The sequence below is a fragment of the Acomys minous genome, assembly GCF_964271855.1.
Source record: "Acomys minous genome assembly, chromosome: 6".
NCBI lineage: Eukaryota > Metazoa > Chordata > Mammalia > Rodentia > Muridae > Acomys > Acomys minous.
Window position 1 is genome coordinate 92,056,013 of NC_140487.1, and position 19,293 is coordinate 92,075,305.

A 19,293-nucleotide genomic window follows, 5' to 3' on the forward strand; every position below is an offset into this window, starting at 1 on the left:
AAAAAAAAAAAAAAAAAACCAATAACAAGACAAAACAAAAACAAAAACGCACCAACTTTTTTGGAGAGCCTCATGCATTTGTTCCTCTTCTGCTATGATTCTTCTCCACTAACGTGTTTTCTCTACACCACCCTGAGAAGGTCCCAGAGACTCCCTTTCCCACTGGTGTTAGGAAGGGAATACCCAGCTCTGGGCTTCATGTTGCTTCAACGTCTTTCTCACTGTGGAGACCTGTTGTGCCCAGCCCTCTGTTCCCCCCAGGGTGTTCCTCAGGATGAAGGGAAGTGACTTATCAGAATTGAGCAATTTAACTTTTGGATCTGGGCTCTGGATAGGGCCAAGAGTAAGGCTCAGATTGTGTCAGTGTCAGGTTCAGTGAGGTCCAGCAGGGGTGTAGGTGAGGGCTCAGGTCCCCTTCTGTGAGGAACAGAACAGTTCCTGAGGAGCATCCTCACCCACCAACCTGACCACTACCTTCCTTGCTAACAAGGCTTAGCTACATGTAGTTTCTAGAAACTGCCTCCCTCCTTTCTCTAGGATATCTCCCCAGTCTGTCAGGTGATGCACTCCCCAAGACCAGTGGCTGCAGAGTTTCTCCCTTTGTGCTGTAGCCATCATCAACCGAAAGCTCACTGCAACCGGCGTCTATCCATTGGCCCGTGTTCTTCAGCCACTCCAGCTTGACTCTGACACAAATCTGGAGAGATTCCTCACAATGGCTACTTCTACTTCATTGACTTTCCATTTATTCTCACACCTGTCGTTGTCATCATCTTTGTTTTCTTCATCTTCTCTCCTTCTTCTCCCTCCCTCTCTCCCTCTCCCTCTCCCGCTCTGAGACAGCACAAGGTCTTGGTATGTGGTATTGATGTGGGTTGTCTGGTACTCACTATATGGCTCAAACTGACCTTCCTGACTGAGCCTTCTGAGTGCTGAGATGACAGATATGGACCACCCCACTACCCAACTCCTGTAACTCTTTCTCTCTTTAGTTTTTGTATTTTATGGATATGGATGTTTTGCCTGTATTTTGTCTGTGCACAAGGTGCATGCAGTGCCCAGGGAGGCCAGAAGAGGGTATCAGATCCCTTATCTCTTTTAATGAGTGTTCTCTTTCAAAGTTGAAATGCAAGTGCTTACTGGCATTAGACCTAGGCTGCTTTCAGCTCTACCTACCTGTCCCCCGGTCTATTGTCTGTCTGTGTGTTTATCTTTTGTCATCATCGTTGTCTCTAATGGGCCTAGTGTTACATCTCCACATCTGTGTAATAAATCTTAAATGTGTCCACAGTCTTGCTCATTCTCCTGAAGGGCAGGATATTTCTAAGCTGCTTCCTACGACGTCCACTTGGTGGGCAGCGCATGACTAGCATGACCTCAAATGGAACTCTTCCTGCCTTTTCTCCACTCTCACACACACACACACACACAAAAATCTGTACTTTTCTCAAGCTGTCTCAATTAATGAAGAAGCTGCTCAAAAAATAAAACCCTCTACCTATCATATCTATTATGAAATGCTAGTTACTAGCTCTACACTGTGGACCAGACTTGTCCCCTCTCCTCCAGCCCCACTGCACCCATGTGAATAAGACCCTACATTCCCCACCTGATCCCAGCTGGGATCCTGCCCAGTCTCCTGAATATCTCTTCTGCTACCTCATCATCTTTTACGCTGAGCTTTGAATGGACTTCCACGAAGCAAATTAGGTCACAATGTTCTTTAAAAGCCTCCATAACTCCTAAGTGAAGACAGAACTCAAGTTTCTTACCTCAACTCATAGTCACTCGTCATGTGGCCCCTCCTCTCTGCCACATTTCTAAGAATTCTATCTCTCATCACCTAGATCTGACTTCCCTTGGTTTTCCTGTTTCTTGGACACAGGAGAGTGCTCCCTTTGCCAAGGCTGTTTACTCGGCTCATGGTACCCTTTCCTCACACCTTCTTCTGCCAGAACCTTCTGATAATAACACAGTGTCTATCCCTCAAACTCTCTCTCCACTTTTATTTAATTGCCTGTTTGTTATTTTTATTCTGCAAAGAAAACTGAGTGTGAACAGGCATTCTCACTGTCCCATTTGTCAAACACTGGATGCTTGCATGTGGCCTTCATGAACGAGTGGGTGCTCTGCTCTCTCTGCAGAGACCACGTTGCCTGTTGTGTCCCATGCACTGAAGCTACCAGTAAATAAAATGTGAGTTCAAGTCCACATATGGTACACCTGGAGCTTCAGGCCTTTTCCAAACACCCCTTTGCTCCACCACTCAGGGGTTTTGTGAGTTTGGGCAAGTTTACTCCCAGGACTTCAATTTCCTTACCTACAGATGGATGGATGGATGGATGATGGCAGTACAGGATAAGAATAACAGTAGCAGTTCCCTCACAGACTTATTATGAGCAGGCGAGAGTTATCACATTGAAATAGTGATTGGAAGTACTCAGCACACAGAAAGTGCCCAATCAAAGTTAAGAATGGTGACAGTGTCACACACTACTCTAAGGGGCAGGCTTTTTCGGCATCAACAGGACGGGCATTGGTGGTGTGATACTTCTAAGTAAGGATGTTCCATGTGCTGAAAGGTACTTAGCATCATCCTGGCCCCAGCCAGAGGACGCCAGTTACGACAACCAAATACATCTCTACAAGCTGTCAACCGTCCTTCAGGCAGAAAGTAAGTTAATAGCACTATTGAGAAAGCAGATACCATTGCCCGCTGGTACAGATACCAAACATCAAATCCACAGCGTCTGAATAACTTCCCCAAGGCCAAGAGAAATGAGGAAGATGGCAGGATTGAAAATCCACTCTTTCCATCCCTGGGGCGTGCTCTTTGCTCTTTTCCAACCCTCTCTGTACTTGTGGCCCAAGCTCCTCTGCCCTCACCCTAACAGTCTAGCACATTTGCAGATCCGTGCTAATTACACAGCAACGTAAAACTTTATATGTGGTTTGTTATTTTATATCCAGGAACATGGTCCACAGCCTTCATTACATAAAGCAGCTGTGTGTATATTTGGGGTCTAAGTACCATTTAGTGGTCAGCTCGATGGGGTATTTTGTTTCAAGCATCACATTTCCTTTTTCCCTTTTCCATACTTCAGTAGGGTCCTAAGTAGAGGAATGGAGCCTCGCGCAGCTTGGGCTAGAGTGACAGGCAAGTCCTATGTGACAATTACCCTCTATCCTAGTTAGGTTGGAAGACAGACAGGGCCCAGAGCTGCCAGATGTGGTGTGGATATACTCCCTAGCGACTGTGTGTGCAGAAGTGTGTTCACAAGCCACACCCTCGTCTGCCCTGCTACCTGCATACTTTCTCCATCTGAATTTGGAGGGAGTGAAGGTTTTTAGCAAAGGTTTAGACAGATGACTTTCTAACAATGAGATGGATGGCTTGAGAGTGTCATCGCTCTCCTCTGAGACACGCCCTCATCTTAAAAATGAGGACAAACACAGCTGGGGAAATGGCACACGGTTGGTAACATAGTCACTACACAAGCACAAGGTCCTGAGTTTAGATTCCCCCAGCATGCACATAGAAGCTGGGTACAAGAGCATAACCTGTAATCCCAACAGTGGGGAGGCCCCTCTAATCCCAGCGCTGGGGAGACCCCTCTGAGACAGGAGGGTCTCTGGGGCCTGCTGGCCACCTCAGCGCTCTCCTCATTTGGCACCACCTCTCAGTCCCTAGCCAGAATGCTCTCTCCTTGCTTCTCCTCCATCTCATTGCTGTCACCACTCCCCTTACCTGGAGTGAAAAGAAAAAAAGGCTTTGCTTCCATTGAACCTGTTTTTCCTTCCTAGATCAATTCAAATCATGTCTCCTCCAGAAAAGTGTCCTAGGGCCCCTGGCTCCCACTATGCCTGGATTTTTATGACAGTGCACCACTCGGTCTTTATTGTGATTTTTATGACAGTGCACCATCACCTGATAGTTACATGATTTTTTTTTCTTTTTTTAAATTTCATTTTATTCATCCTGAAATATTTACTTGAAAGATTGTATATGTTCAAAGTGATGATTTTAAAACATATAGATGCTGCATAATAATCACTACAGTTAAACTCATAAGCACAAACACCACTAGGTGTAGTACATAGTAGATCCTCAGAATATACCTTGTAACTGAAAATTTGTCCTTTTGTCCAATCCTTGCACTTGTTGCTAGAAATGTTAAGTCAGTAAATCCATTATAAACAGCAACAACAATAACAACAACAATAACAAAAAACAGCTTGGAGGCTTGTTTGTTTGTTTATAACAATGTAGCAAATCTCACTTCAGAATGCACATCCATAATAAATGAAATCAGCAACTCAAAAAGATCTCACCCTCCAGTGCATTGCAACAGCACTCACTGAAACGTCTTTCGACTCAACGTCTACAGGTGTTTCTTGTTCAAAAGTGACAAGTAGCTGACGGAGGGCAGCTCAGTTATACCACAGAACATATGGAGACAGTACATGAGAACTGAGCCATTGCTAACCCCTAGGGCTACACACAGCCAGCTAGTGGGAGCACACCTCCCACCCGGAGCCCGGCCTGTCGGGCACCCTCTGCGGGCAGCCACAGTGTCTCCAGTGCTGAGCACGCTAAGGTCGTCTCCCCTAATGGGAGGGTAGAAGACTGTCCGAGTCCCCGAGTAGTCCTTGCCGGCACCCATGGCTTCTGCCCCTGTCTAGTTCTAATTCTCTCCCATCATCCTTTGCAGTTCTCCTAATGCACCAAACCCAATCACAATGTGCAGCTCCCACGGCCCTCAGTGTCTTCTCTTTCTTCGTTCTTCCTGACCAACTCCTGCGTATTCTTTTGTTGGTGGCAATTTTGGGGGTGGGGGACAGTTCTGTGTGGCCTAGGCTGTTCTCAAACTCTTCATCCTCCTGCTTCTGTTTACAAGGGTTGAGGTTACAAGGGTTGTAAATTCCAGCTTCCTGCTTTTTTCCCGTTTTTCTGTTCCTTCCTTCCTTCCTTCCTTGCTTCCTTCTTCCTCTTTTGAGCACTGTCTCTTGAATTCACCATGAGGCTAATCGTGACTCCCCGAATCTCCTACCTCCACCTTGAAAGTGCTGAGACTGCAGGCATGCACCACCACAGCCAGCTTCTGGCTCCCTCTTTAAAGACTGATTTCCACCAACTTACTCTTAAGTGAGCCTTATGGGCAACACTAGTTGGACTCAGTAGCTCCAAAAACAACAACAAACGTGGAATTGAGAGGGAGGTGTCTTACCCCAACATCACCTTTTTGGCAAAGATCTTTACTGTTGCGATGTTCTATTTGTCTCCCCAAGCTCCGTTTGTAGTTCTGTCCTCTCTCCTGGGCGGCAAGCTCCCTGAGGGCTAAATCTGGGGCTGATTCCACTGTACCCAAGATTTCCCTACTAGGCTGTACCACAGTAGCGTTACTTTTAATGAATGCCATCCTACTTAGCAGCTCTGCTCTCTTACTACACTTCTGTGACCACGAGCTTCTTTTTCCACTTGAGCAAAAGAATGCCTTTTGCCCAATCATCTCAGCGTCTGCATTTTTTTCAAGTGCTTTCTCTCACTCTAGACTGTTTTCAGCATTGCCTGTCTCTGCTCAATTCTTCAGTCCTCTTCCTCTCTCCGCACTCCCAGAAGCAACCCTGTTCTTTCATCAAAGATTAACTTCCAAGCAAGGATGAGGGTAGAGAACACAGAATTTGGGGGCAGAGGATGCATGCTGACTATAGGAATCAGGGGTTGAAGTCAGAATATTGGGGTGGCCAGTGGCCCATGGCCCAGAGCAATGCTCTTCCTTTGAGCCATAGGCTAAGTCCCTCATCTCTCATCCTGGTAGGGACACCCTGCAACAGAGCAGGGCTCGTGAGGCCAACTTTGTTGGTTTAGTTACGCTACAAGGCTTCTGCTCCTGCCCCTGCTGTTACAGCTTACAGATTCCTGGTACTAATCTGATTGAACAACTTAATTAAGATGCAATAAAAGAAAAGTGGTCCGGATGTGCCCCTAGGCAGAGAAGTCTAGAATCTACAGCCACTGCCCCCTCTTGAGCCTGGAGCCCTTTCTCACCCTACCTAAAGGCCCTAAACTAGTAATGGGCCTTAAAGGAAAATCTTTAGTGTTGGGTGCAGAGGCCCTTAAAGGAAATTCACTCCACCAGCTTGTTTATGCTGGTGATGGGTCTCCTCAGTTCACTGTGATGTCCAGAGAGAATGTCTAAGTGCCCTAGCCTCTCGGATTTAGAATTTAGTACAACACAGGGCTTATCTCACAAAACCAAATGGGAGGGGGAAATGCTTTAACTTACTGAAGCTGAGCTAAAGACATGGTTCAACGGCCAAGAGACACCACTTGTGGAGGACTTGAGTTCAGTTCTAGCATCCACTTCAGGTGGTTCTTAATCACCCGAGACTCCAGCTCCAGGGGATCCAACACCCTCTTGTGGCTTCCATGAGCATCCACACACATGTGGCAGACACACAGATATTCACACATAAATAAAAATAGAATCTTAAAAAAAAAAACCTCATTCTTGTTTATTGTTTTAGGTAACAGCTTCAGGAAATATAATTCACATACCACAAGCCTATTTAAAGTGATTTTTCTCTTATTGTGTCCAGTGTTGTGCAGCCATCATCCTTTGAGATTTTTGTTTTCACCACCCTCCCAAAGAAACCTAACATCCGTTTGGTATGGTCCCTCAGTCATTCAGCCTTGTTTCAGCCCTGTTCTGGGTGATCACCACCCCTCTTTTTGCCTCTGTACATGTGATCACTTCAGTCCCTTTTGAAGTCAAGCAATATTCTGTCTTGCTCATGCCTTTTAAAAAAAGAATTGTATGTCTTTAAGGTGTGTAGCCTGATGTCTTGACACACCACCGTTGGCTCTCCATTCACTCTCTAGCTGATAGACAGTTAGTTGGATTGTTTCCACCTTCTGGCTATTGTGAAGAACATTTCCGTAGACAGAGATTTATGCAGGGAGTCGGTGGGGAGGGGTCCTGAGTCAGGCAGTATCTTTCAAGGACTTCTCTTCTGTCACAGCTGCCCATCTCAAAGTTCTGTGTGTAGGAGACAGAGCTACTACCCTACGCCCTGATGCCCTATTTTCTAGGCACTCTGGCCACCTCAGCATCTATCGCCTCATAGGTACGTGGCTAAGAGGTCGAGCAGAACAAATTGCTCCAGATACCTAGTCGCTTGAACTCTAGGTAACGGCCAACATCTATTCAGTGTGGGAATTTCATGTGACTAGTGGGATTCGACCTGGCCGCTCTGGTACTTCCTTCTTGCCCTTCCGGTCTGCCTCTTAGTTACTCACATTCTAGGTTCAGAGAGGTGAGCCCTTCTCCCTCACTCAAACCTTGAGCATTCCTCTCTCCAGGGGCTCAATGTGCCCTGAGGCGTGAGTGGAGAGAAGGGGGAGAAGAGCCCTTAGCTGGGGGGGGGTGCGGGTGTCAAGAGGCCTTGGCTCCCACTACCAGCCCTGCCTCCGGTTTGTTCCCTCAATCCACGCACCCTGTCAGTCCAGATGTGCTCTAGAGCTTTCTCCTTCAAGTCTTGGAGTAACTCCTCATGTCTGTGTACAAGCGAAGGTGTGCCCCAGGCCTAGCATGAAGATGCAGCTTCGGCTCCTGCCACCTGCTTTTCGAGGCGGTCCCTCTCGTGTGTACCCCTTGGCACCTGGCACCCCATCTTCTTCCCTTCCGTCTGTTAGCTACAGCTGACTTGTTCTTCACGGTCGCTTCCTAGGGCCCTGCCCTGGCCCCAGCTGTCTGTCTTAGGAGCCCTTCCTCTGCCCACCTTTCCTTGGTGTTCCGCCATGAGTGTAGTTTCGTTGTTTATTTGCACATCTGACCTCGTCTGTTCTCTGTAGACTTATGATAATATCACCTAATTCATCCTTTTAACCACCTGTGCCAGGATGCAAGACTTAGTAAATCCTTTCTTTAAACTGTGGTGTGTTCTTGTCCACACACCGAGGCCCTCTTTCTCCATTTGCTGTGAAGAGACAGAAGGGGTTTTTTTTTGTTTGTTTGTTTGTTTTTTAATCCATTGACCTCTTTAAAGCCTCTTTTGTCTCCCAGAAACAGAAGAGGTTTAATGTTAAAGACTTTCAATTCTTCTAGTCTTAGAAATGGACATTAATTCTCACCCTTCCACAGTCACACCCAGGGATTCTGTGTGGACCTAGAGAAACAGACAGGAGAATGACTGGCTAAAGAAAAGCATCCATGGAATTCTGGTGATAGTTATTTTATTTCTTTAGACATGCTTTATTTAAATGTAGTATTTGCAGAGTGCCTAGAGAACACATATGCCAGTGTTAGGCACACCAGAAAGACAACACTGTAAGTAAAATACCACCTTCCCTGGATCCCCAGTGATATACCTCGAAGTGCCTACCCAAATCCTGTCCTGCTGCCTGCTTATTCTTGCCAGGACTGGCGGATGTGCTTGGCTAAGCTGGCGCATGACCCTAAATTTGTCGCAGCCTGACCATTAGGCTTCCACCTCTTAGCCTGAGGTCCACAGAGCAGAGCATCAGGCCGGACGCCCTCTGGCGGTGGCACTCTAGAGTTACGCCCGGCGCAGAGCTGGCGAGGGGAAAGGAGAAGGAGGAGGGAGGAGGCGCAGGCAGGGGAGGAGAGGAAAAAGTTGCGCTGGGAAGTTTGGAAAGTTGGGAAGTGGCTGCTGCGGGCTTCGCCTCCCTCCGCGCGCGTGCGAGGGAACTAGCGAGAGAGCGAGCGCGGAGCCAGCGAGCGCCTGCCATGCCCGGCAGACCCCGCCTCGCCGCGCCCGGGCGCGGAGCTCACTCCATCTCCTTGCGGCACAGCCCGGCCCGGCCCGGCCCGGCCCGCCGCGGCCCCGGCCCCCCGCCCCCCGCGCCGGGTCCTCCCCTCCCCCGCCCGGCGGCCCCAGCCCCCCGCCCGGCCCGGCTCCGCGCCGCTCTCCCGCCCTCCTCTCTCCCTCCCTCCCGGCCGCGGAGCAGCATGGCGGAGCCCGGGCAGCGGCCGCGCGCCCGCCCGCCGCCCCTCTGAGGCGGGCTGGGGGCAGCCCGGCACCTCAGAGCCGACCCCCGCCCCACCGCGCCCTCCGCCGCACTTGTCCCACTGCGCGCCCCCTGGAGCGCTGCGCACCCCTGGGACCCTTGCGCGCCCCGGTGCCCAGCATAACCCCAGAATCCCCGCTCACCCTGGGATCTCGGGACTGTCCCAGGAACCCCGAGTACCCCTGGACCCTGACGCGGCTCCGGGACCCCCACGCGCTCCAGGACCCCAGCGCGCTCGCAGAATTCCGGGGCTCGGCCAACCCGGCTGCGCGCCCTGGTGAGGGGGCCCCGCCCCAGAGGATCCCCCTCTTCCAACAGACGGAGCCCCGCCCCAGAGGGACCCCCAGGTCCGACAGGGACATCCAGCCACGCCCCAGCGGGCTCCCAGCATCTCTCGCCTGGAGCCCTGTGCTCCAGAAGATCCTCGGTGCCCAGCTGGGGGCTCACCGCCCTGCTGAGGGGGCGCTGCCCAGGAGGGTCCCCCGCGCCCGGCGGGCCCGGGCAGGATGCACGCCGCCCTGGCGGGGCCGCTGCTTGCCGCCCTCCTCGCCACCGCCCGAGCCCGCCCGCAACCCCCGGACGGAGGACAGTGCCGGCAGCCCGGATCGGTGAGCGAGCGCCAGCCCTGCCACTCTCCCTCCTCCTGCCTGGGCACTCCAGCCTGAGGGCTGATGGTTTGGGACCTGCCTTCTTCAGCCCACTCGCTCCACCTCTACCCTCTGGGCACAGCCTGGGCTCCCTTCTGTAGCATCTGTCCTCAGGGGCTCCAACTTTGAGCCCAGCCCAGATGGTTCCTTCTCCACTGGAGGACAGTTTCCTCTAGGCTTTTGGTCTTGCTTGGACATTTCCCCTCTCCGGTGCCCGCTTCTGACTCTACTGTCTTTTTATCCTGTCTTTACCCTTTGGTCTCTTTCTGCCTTCTGACCTCCTTTTCCCAATACCCTTTGCCCTTCTCCACAACCTGACTACCAGCCAACTTGGTTTCATTCACACTGTGCCTCAGTCCAGCTTTCCCTCTCCCTGCCCTTTTTTTCTGACCTAAGGCTGGCTTCCCTAACCCTGTGGCTGCTTTTCACTTCCCTCTCCCCTCTGTACCCCAGATCCCACCCAGCACCTATTGTCCCAAATGCCCTTGTTTCCTGAAAAGGAGTTAAGAGTCCAGAGGAGAGAAACGGAAATGACAGAATGAACTTCCTTGTCCAATATTTCCCTGAGGGGGTCAAGTAATTACTGCTTCTTCCAATTTTCCTCCCCAACCCCGGAATCTCTTGGTTTTTCCCTCAGTGCCCTTCTCTTTAAATATAGATTAATGCATTGTCAGTCACCCTGAACTGGATACCAGGAGGCCAGAACACTGTTGCAGGTTCCTCCTGTGCTGCCCTATTAGCAGGCCAAAGGTGGGCCTTAGGCTAGGTGCACAGCCTGCTGCCTGCAGAAGAAACTCGCTGTCTCTGGTAGACACTCAGTCTCTCTTGTGTGCATTCAGATTTACATATTTTTCCAGGTAAAGTAAGGTGCTGTTTCTGCCACACACAATAATTTTCATTTGTACCAGAATCAAGTAGGAATGTGTCATGAGTTGACGTAAAGTTTGTAAGTGGTCAGTGGTCAACCCCAAGGACTTTTCTAGATGGAAAATGGCTTTTGCTGAGAGCAAAGATAGCCTCTCACTTCTATTTCTTTCTAAATCCTAGTTGGTACTGAAAGAAAAAAAAATTTTAAAGCTCTGGTATTTGTGCTCTGCTCGAGGCACACAACTCTAGTGTGTGCCTAAGTCACAGAAAAAGACAGACATGGGGATGGAGAACCAGGCACACCTTTTTTGGTGGGGAAGCCTGGAAAGCACCCAGAATATGTGCGTTTCTTGGGGTTAATTCTAGGGAATCATCTCCTCCCAAACCAGAAAGTGAGAGTTGATTTGGCTTTGCAAGTTTTTTTTTTAAAACATACTTTCTCATCTATGGTCTCAGCGAGTGGAGGAAAGTACCTAACACCCCTGACCTGCCCCTCCAGGAGGAAAACCTCACCCACCCGGATGAATGAGAAGTAGCTGTTGAAATAGGTGTGCTATTTTTAATAGGTGTTCTGCTTTCAGAGTGCTCTTGGCATGTGTCTTCTAATGGCTGTATTTAAAAGTTATATGACTTCCTCTCTTCTTGCCAGAGAGAACTCTTGGTCCTCCCCCCCCCACCCCCCACCCCCCACCCCCAACCTCTTCCCACCCTCCACATGAAACATCACTGGTGAAGGTTTGGCTTGGCCAAGCATGAGTGTTCTCAGGTTGTGTGGCAGTCCTTGGCTTTCACAGTGCAAGCTAGTCATAAAGAGAACCTCCCTTCACTGCCCGCTTCCTCCGGGCCTGGCACCGCTCTGAGGGCTTCAGATACGTCCGCTCTGTGGATTTCCATCCTACCAGGAACTCCCGTTCTCAACCCCCATTTTTCTGAAGAGGAAACTGAGTCCCTGGGAGGTGGAATGATGTACTACCAGTTATCCAACCAGGATAGGGCAAGGCCCCAGCCCTTGAATGTGGAGCTTTTAGCTTGCAAAGCCTTTGCCAGTGGGGCCGCTTGCCTTCTGGCCCCATCTACCCTCTCTGTGCCAACCCTGGCTCTGCTCTGCCGCCTTTGGCCTCACTGATCTGCCTCTCCTCTCCTTCCTCCCGGTAGCAAAGGGACCTGAACTCGTTCCTGTGGACTATTCGGCGCCACCCCCCAGCGTACTTGTTTGGCACCATCCACGTTCCCTACACCCGGGTCTGGGACTTCATCCCCGCTAATTCCAAAGCAGCCTTCCAGGCCAGCACCCGCGTCTACTTCGAGCTGGATCTGACAGATCCCTACACCATCTCGGCACTGGCCAGCTGCCAGCTGCTGCCCCACGGAGAGAACCTGCAGGATGTGCTGCCCAGGGAGCTCTACTGGCGCCTGAAGCGCCACCTGGACTACGTGAAGTTGATGATGCCCTCATGGATGACACCAGCGCAGCGAGGCAAAGGGTTGTATGCTGACTACCTGTTCAATGCCATCGCTGGCAACTGGGAGCGCAAGAGGCCGGTGTGGGTGATGCTCATGGTGAACTCGCTCACAGAGACAGATGTGCGCTCCAGAGGCGTGCCTGTGCTGGACCTCTACCTGGCCCAGCAGGCTGAGAAGATGAGGAAGAGTACTGGGGCTGTGGAGCGGGTGGAAGAGCAGTGCCATCCTCTCAATGGGCTCAACTTCTCCCAGGTAGGAACCTACGTGCTGGTCGATCCAGCCGGGCAGCCCCACGGTGTCTTGGTCTTGGTCTCTGATCTTTGTCATGTTCCAACAGACAGCCAGAGCCAGGTCCCATCCCCCCTCTCCCCCTCCCCGCTGCCCCCAAGCCAAAGCGTCTCTCTGGCCCCAGAGCAGCACTGGGCTGCTTTGTTGGGGTCAGGGGAAACTACTACGTGCCAGAGTTTGGGTGTTTCTTTCCATTTCAGTGGTTCCCTGTTGGGGATATCCACTCTCCACCTGCTGTGCTTGCCTGAGCAGAAAGAATTTCCCTGGGAGCATCAGAGTGATTCGAAACAGAAAGAGGGAGTTGCCCATTTGCAGCAGGCTTCCCCGAGCCCTGGAGACTTTGGAGCACAAAGCCTATCCTGAGGCTGTTTGGATGCACACCTGCGGGTGTGTCTAAGTAGAGGGCATCGTGCCTAGGCTGTGCTGTCAGGGAAGATATTTATGGACATGGCCTCTACCAGCACTGCTTTGCTGGTTAGCGCGGAGGTTCTGCACAATTCCCCAGGCCTTTGCTAAGCTCCGTAATTCTGGGGCTGTCTCCCTAACCTTGAGGGGAACTTCTAATCAACAAGGAGAGGGTTTTTGGGGGGGGAGGGTTAATAATTCCAGAGAAAAATGTTGTTGTTGTTGTTGTTGTTGTTGTTGTTGTTGTTGTTGTTTAAGATGGGCAGATCTGATTTCTGAACCTAGGGAGTAAGGGAGAAGGGAGGGGCTTAAGAGGGCTAAAGTCTCTGGCTGTCAAGAGACCTTATCCAGCAAAATGTCACTAAAAGCCTGCCTCTATGGGCAGAGGTCATTCACAACTCACTGGTCCCAAACTCAACTCTGAGGTTCCCGAAACAATGCGTTCACATCTGTGCCTAGAGAACAGGGCTGTCAACCCACGGTGGGAGCTCCTGCCTCATGGTTCGTACAAGGAGGCCCCAGTCCAGGGTCTGGGTTGATGCTCATCATCAAGGAGATAGACTCATAAAAATGCCTGGACCCCAGGCTCTATCCCCGGAATCAGACCCGATTGCTTCAGAGATGTTGCAAGCACCTCACCAGGGAAACTGCTGCTGAAGTTGATCCCCCTTCTGAGATCTCTGGCCTTTGTTTTTCCAGGGGAAATGCAATATTGTCCCCAGGGAGGTAAGAAGCCAGATTGATTTGCCGGCCAAATGAAAGGCGGGTTTGTGAGTTCTCCTGCTGGCTCTCCCATAATTGTGGAGTCCTTACCCAGAGGGCCCGGTGGCAGGAATATTGGGGCAGTTAGTCACGCCCCGCAGGGTTCTGACTACGCCTGCCTCCATCACCACGGGGAAAATCCTGTGTATTCTCTGCCCCAGCGCCGAGCCCCTCTGAACAGAGCGGCTCTCTGCTTCTGAAGTGACTTTCCCCTTGCCAGCCTCATGAGCTGATATTATCTGGGGGGAGGTGGGGGCAGCACTCACCGCCCATCTCATTTTGGAGGCAGTTTTGTGGGAGGCCTCTCTGCCCATAGCCTTCATGCTTGGCCTCCATAGATATCCATTTTAGGTTTGGGAGGTGGGGGATCCACTGTCACTCTCAACACCCTCTTTGTACCAAGGAGGAACCTGACAGGGCTGAAGGGAGCACTGGAGCTCTCTGGTTAAACAGTCCCTGGCTTTAATCTGTCTCTCTTAAAACAACAAAACTATCTTTCTTCGGGAGTCTGGAAACACTGCCGCTCGACCAAATGACGGCTCTGGTGGGTTGAAAACATTCGCTGCGAAGTGTGTGAGCTTGTGTTTTAGGAAAAGTTACTGAGAGCCGTTTCTCCCCGGCCAGCAAGGAGCCCGCTGACAGTCTCCAAAGCCCATGTTTGAAGATCAAACAGACTCCAGTTTCTGTTGCAAAAACACTCCCACCACCACCCCCCCCCACCACCACCACCACCAGCCTGGGCCCGTTCTTCCTTCGAATTGTTCTTGGGTCCAGCTCCTTCAAAGGGCTGCAGCTAACAAGGCTCAGGCGAGAGAGAGCAGGCGCCCTCTCCTTTCCTTATCTGTACACCCTTCACCACCTGCCCGAGAGCCTGACGCACCAATTTGTCCTCCTAGCATTTTGGAGGGAGGTGATGAAACCTCTCCTTCATCCTCTTGGGCAGCCGAGGAGGGCTAGCTGAGGAGAGTGGGGGTGCAGAACCTGGGCAGATGAGGTCCTTAGGGATCCCCAACCTGAAAGTCAGAAAGGCAGCTGCCTTCTCAGTAAAAGTGTGTGCGTGCGTGCAGTTTGATAGGAACATCTGTGATGCGTTATTGTACTGAAATATCTGTTATGTGTATCAGATTTTTATTTTTTTCTTTCCTCGAAGCATCACTGTTATTGCAAAATCAGGGGTGGGCAATGACCAAGGAAGACTGCTTTTTTTTTTTTACCAAGGCCTGAGATTTTAGTTTTAATTTTGATGTTTTCAAGTATTTTATGTAATTTTTTTTTCTGGGTAGAAATATGCGTTTTTCTTCTTAAGCAGAGAATAAAGTTTAAATCAAACTTACGGGGCAGGCAGACAGGGGAAGCTTGGAAAACTGGCAACTGTCCCTCTTGCAGGAAGAACAAGTAGGTCTGGTGACAGGTTCTGACCTTTGATTTCAAAAATAAACTCAAGGTGCTAGATTCAGTATCCCCAAGATTTTACCATATGACCTTGGGCAAGTCAGTTCCTTTCCTTGGGCTCGGTTCACTCTGCCTGTGAAATCAGACACCAGGATTAGGTCATCGTTTGTGCCCCTTCCAGCCCTGACATTCCATAGGACCATTCTAATCAATTGCACGTGCCAGGCACCCAGCAGGAAGCTCCGAGTGCGTTGCCATTCCATTGACTTCTCCTTGTAACCCCTTTGGCTTACTAAGGTGGGCACCAAGAAAGGTTGAATGACTTGCCCAAGGCCACATGGCTAATGAGGAACAGAGCCCGTCTGCGGGCCTCTAAGTGGCTGAAGACCTTCCTATACGTGGCTTCTGTGTTTGGCAGGGTGTGTTAGTGGGCTCCAGAGCAGGGGATAGGAGAGCAAGATGAAAAGTGGGCTTGCCCTTCTTCCAGCAACCATAGCCATTGTCCAACCTCGGCTGAACAACATGAAGGTGGGCTATGGAAAAGGGGAGGGGAGGGGCCAGGCCTGTTGACGCAATCCCATAATTGCAGCTCTTCAGGAGGCGGAGGCAGGAGATCACAGGTTCAAGCCTACTTGGGCTGCAGTGTGAGTTCATAGCTAGCCCAGGCAACTTGGTGAGACCCTACCTCAAAATGCAAAGTCAAAAGAGGGCTAGGGGTATAGCTCAGTGATAGGTTCTTACTACTCATCAAGCGCTAGCACTACAGAAAATGTGATGGTGGCAAGCCCCTGCTTTTGGGAGCCTGGGAAGTTTAAGCCTCGAGGCCAGATCTTATGACAGTCTGAGGAACTGGATGGAGAGCCTTATCAGGTCTGCTTGTTGCTTCCAAGGACTGATACTGGTTGCCACTGCTCTCTCTGGAGCAGTGGTTCTCAAAGGGGTGGCAACCCCTTTGGCCAACCTGTGCCCCCAAAATAAAAATTTACGTTAACGGCTCATAACAGTAGAGAAATTACAGTTATGAAGTGGCAACAAAAGTAGTTTTATAGTTGGAGTCACCACAACATGAGGAACAGTAGTAAAGGGTCGCAGCGTTAGGAAAGTTGAGAACCGCCGCGGGGCTCTCAGGTCTTCTCCCGTTTCTGCCCACTCACACTATATGGTGGAGGGCCTGGTTGAGAACACTGAGCTAGATGATCTTCCCAGGTTTGGTAAGAGAACAAAGGAACATGCTGTTCTGTCCATTGCTGTCTTTTACCACTGTGCACCGGTGCTATCCAGGGTCTGAGAACCTTAGCGATAGAGAAACGCCTGCGGAAAGTGCACAAAATACTCAGAGAAGTCTTCAGTCTCCTCCTCAGGGGAGCTAGAAATCACAGAATCAGTTGCTGAACTCTGGGCTAGGCGCAGGCAGCATTGGACCTCAGAAGTTATTAACGCCAGTGCTCAGGGAAATACTAAAAGCTTTATTGTCATACCTATTGAAAAGACAGTAAGTTGACACTTGAAAGAGTTGGGTCATTGGCTGTAGTTACATTGACAAGCCCAGTGGTTCAGGAATGTCCCATAGCTAAAACCTATGCTCTTTAGGCGTCTAAACGGCAGATTGATTTTGGTTTTTCATAGTTCATGACTTTATCTGGTAAATTTGTGTATGTGTAAATATATATACACACACACATATATATATGTATGTATATATATATGTCTGTGCATGCAAGTGTAGGTATATATGTATGATATATCATTATTGATAAAGTAAGATATAAAATACACAAAGAAAAACATCATTTAGAAGCACTGAAGCTTTTTTCCTCTCGCTTAAAAATGGAATCTTAAGGTACCTCCAAACTTGGAGTTCCAAAGGTGTTCTGGGTACCATCTCCCTGAAGTTCATCTCCAGCTTCCCATGGCCCTACTGTGAAGATAGCCCCCTAATTTAGGTCTAACCTGCACAGCTGAATATAGGAAGCTCCTTTGACTTTACATATGGCCAGAGCTTCTGTATCTGTGTCTGGTTCATCAACAGACAGGAAGTGCATTATAAATATTTGCAGAATGAATGATGACTGACGGCCAGCAACTATGACATTCATCTGTTAGCCCCTTCTGTAAGCCAGCTCAAACTGTCTCTTTTCTTCCATGACAGTATTTCGAGTAGCAACTCTGTTCTGCCTTCTGTAACTCTCATGTCTGGTCTCAAACCTTAGAGGGTTTGAGCCAACCCACATCACAACATTAAGCCTGACTTAACCATCTTTAGCAGCTTTGTCCTTGGCCGACCCTTACCTGTCAGGATGCTCATTGGTTCCTGGGGGTGGGGTCGGGGGATCCTGCTGCTGGTCTGCAGAGCAGAGATGGCCGCTTGGCCTGTTGTGGCATAGCCTGCTTGAGCCCTGCCCAGGCCTCCTTCATTAAGGCTCCCCTGCATCCTTCACTTTTTCACTCATTAACCGGAGCAGTTGAAGTGTAGTGCAGTGCAGTGCAGTGCAGGATCTGGGCCAGAGATCTGGGAGTGAACGGCATAGATGCTTGCGTGATGAGAACTCATTACCTGAGAGTATGCGTTGCTTTTGTACCCTGAGATGTGGGTGTGACTAGTCCTGTTTTACAGAGTAGAAACTCAGCCTCACAGTATCTGAATCTTAGTGGCTCCTATGTCCTTGCTCTTCGCCCTTCATCATGAGACCTCTTTCTTCTTTCCTTGTCACGTGTCCAAAGCTTTCAGAACCAGTCACTAATTCCCAGATTCCCCCCAAGAAGGCCTATTTCTGAGGGCTAGGGCCCTCTCCAAGCTTCTGCGCCAGGTAACCCTCTAGTTCACTTTGTTGGGCCCCTCAGCTGGCCCTCTGTGAGACCTGAGTCTTCTCCTCAGGGTGGAGGGAACAAAAACCGGCCATGGAAGCTGGATTTTCTGGGCGGACCTCAGAGAGTGTGAATGGTTTACTCTCTGAAATTCTTGGTCAGGGAGTGTATTTAGCACAGGCTGCCCCCAGATGGCTCATTGTAGCTCTAGAAAACAGGGTTTGCTGCACTGCAGCCCACCACCCCTCCCCAAGTGTCCCACCCACAGCCCTGTGACCAGGAACTGTCCTGGGAAAGTGTGTCACACAGTGAAGCCCTCTGGTAATGCTGCTTCATTCACATACACACACCGATGGCTTCTGGGTCCAGGTGGCAATTTACAAAAAAGAGGGTCCTAATGGCACTGCAGGCTTGGCCCGTTTGGTATCCGTGACCTGGTCGATCCAAACCTGTATATCTATGTCTTGTCTGAATGGAGCCGGATAGTCAGATGGCAGGCTAAGAAGTGGAAACTCAGGACAGTTAGGCACCACCATCAAAGGACAATGAGTTGCCGCCAAAGCTGGAGGTGATGAAGCTTGGATCAGAAACTCACAGTAAAACGTGCAGGCTCTGGACTTCTCCACCCAGAAGCTCAAACTAGGAGGCTCAGAGAACCAAAGAATGGTGAAATCTTAGAACCTTCGGCTCCGGGACATTTTTGGACCGGAAGAATCTTCACGTCATGAAACCCTAGCCTCTTAGCTTTGAAGCATTTTCAGCTCATCAACACAGACTTCCAAAATCTTAAGAGTTGGAAGGGGCCATTTCCCAAGAATTCCAAGAAGCCCCATCTGCAAGCCCGTCTGATCTCCTTCCCCCCCCCCGCCCCCCCCAAGCCTCTCTCCCTCCACTCCACTCTACAGGGCCTGCGGAGAAAAAGCCTTCCTTACCGCCAAAGCACTTTCTGATGGAGATAAAGCTGTGCGCGTGCCTTTGTTAATAGCTCCCATTTGGACTCCTCTCGGAGCCAGGAAGAGGTTGCCTGGTAAAGCAGCTTTTCTAGGGAGGAAACTGAAGAATGCTGGCAAGCGCCACAGCTGCCAGGCTGACGTTCTCTCCCCCCCACCCACCCACCTCCCCCCCCCACACACAACCCGCCTTGAATTGGCTTCTAAGTATTACCCACTTCGCTCCCTTTTATCTCCCATCACTGGCTCTCTGTCCACCCACTTAATCCACAGGCAGCCGGTGGCCCAGCCTTCAGCTTTGCTTCGTGGCTGCCAAGCCGTCTCGCCAGGCTGCTCCTCCAGGATCTGCAGGCTTTTAAATCTATGCAGTATATCCTGCCTCCAGCTTCTGCTGGGCCCCCTCCCTCGCCAGGAATTTCCTCCTTTTCTCTTCTGATTCTGAAACCCCTCCCTCCCCCCACCCCCGCCCCAATTTTTTGATATTTAAGGCTCAGCTCAACGCTGTACCTCTTCCAGGAAGTCTTCCTAGAATGCCGTCAGGTCTGAACTGGTGAAGACTTGGCCCAGAGATTTCTTTTATGGCCATGCCACATGTAGTGTTCCCCTCTGTGGAATTCTTTATGGAATTTTATGACATTCTTTCAGCACTTCTATATTTGACTTTATTACTTGGGCAGACTTG

At 50.3% G+C, this 19,293-nt stretch overlaps 2 protein-coding genes across 4 annotated transcripts in view; one reads left to right on the forward strand and one right to left on the reverse strand.

The window, feature by feature from the left end:
- The window catches only part of LOC311599895 (uncharacterized protein), a 36,285-nt gene extending 17,345 nt beyond the window's left edge, over positions 1–18,940 (reverse strand). The window contains exons 1-3 of one of the 3 annotated variants that reach the window (XM_084785989.1): positions 18,826–18,940; positions 18,594–18,714; positions 17,146–17,365 (exon numbers count right to left, since the gene is read on the reverse strand). In XM_084785989.1, coding sequence (XP_084642115.1) covers positions 17,146–17,287 — 142 coding nt within the window. In that variant the 5' untranslated portion in view covers positions 17,288–17,365; positions 18,594–18,714; positions 18,826–18,940. Of the gene's footprint in view, positions 1–9,174; positions 9,282–17,145; positions 17,690–18,593; positions 18,715–18,825 lie in introns of those variants that run through there. The other 2 variants (XR_014780052.1, XM_084785990.1) reach the window with 2 other exon arrangements.
- Positions 8,879–19,293, forward strand: part of TRABD2B (TraB domain containing 2B) — a 204,934-nt gene continuing 194,519 nt past the window's right edge. The window contains exons 1-2 of the mRNA XM_084785988.1: positions 8,879–9,639; positions 11,701–12,261. Coding sequence (XP_084642114.1) covers positions 9,538–9,639; positions 11,701–12,261 — 663 coding nt within the window. The 5' untranslated portion in view covers positions 8,879–9,537. The remainder of the gene's footprint in view (positions 9,640–11,700; positions 12,262–19,293) is intronic.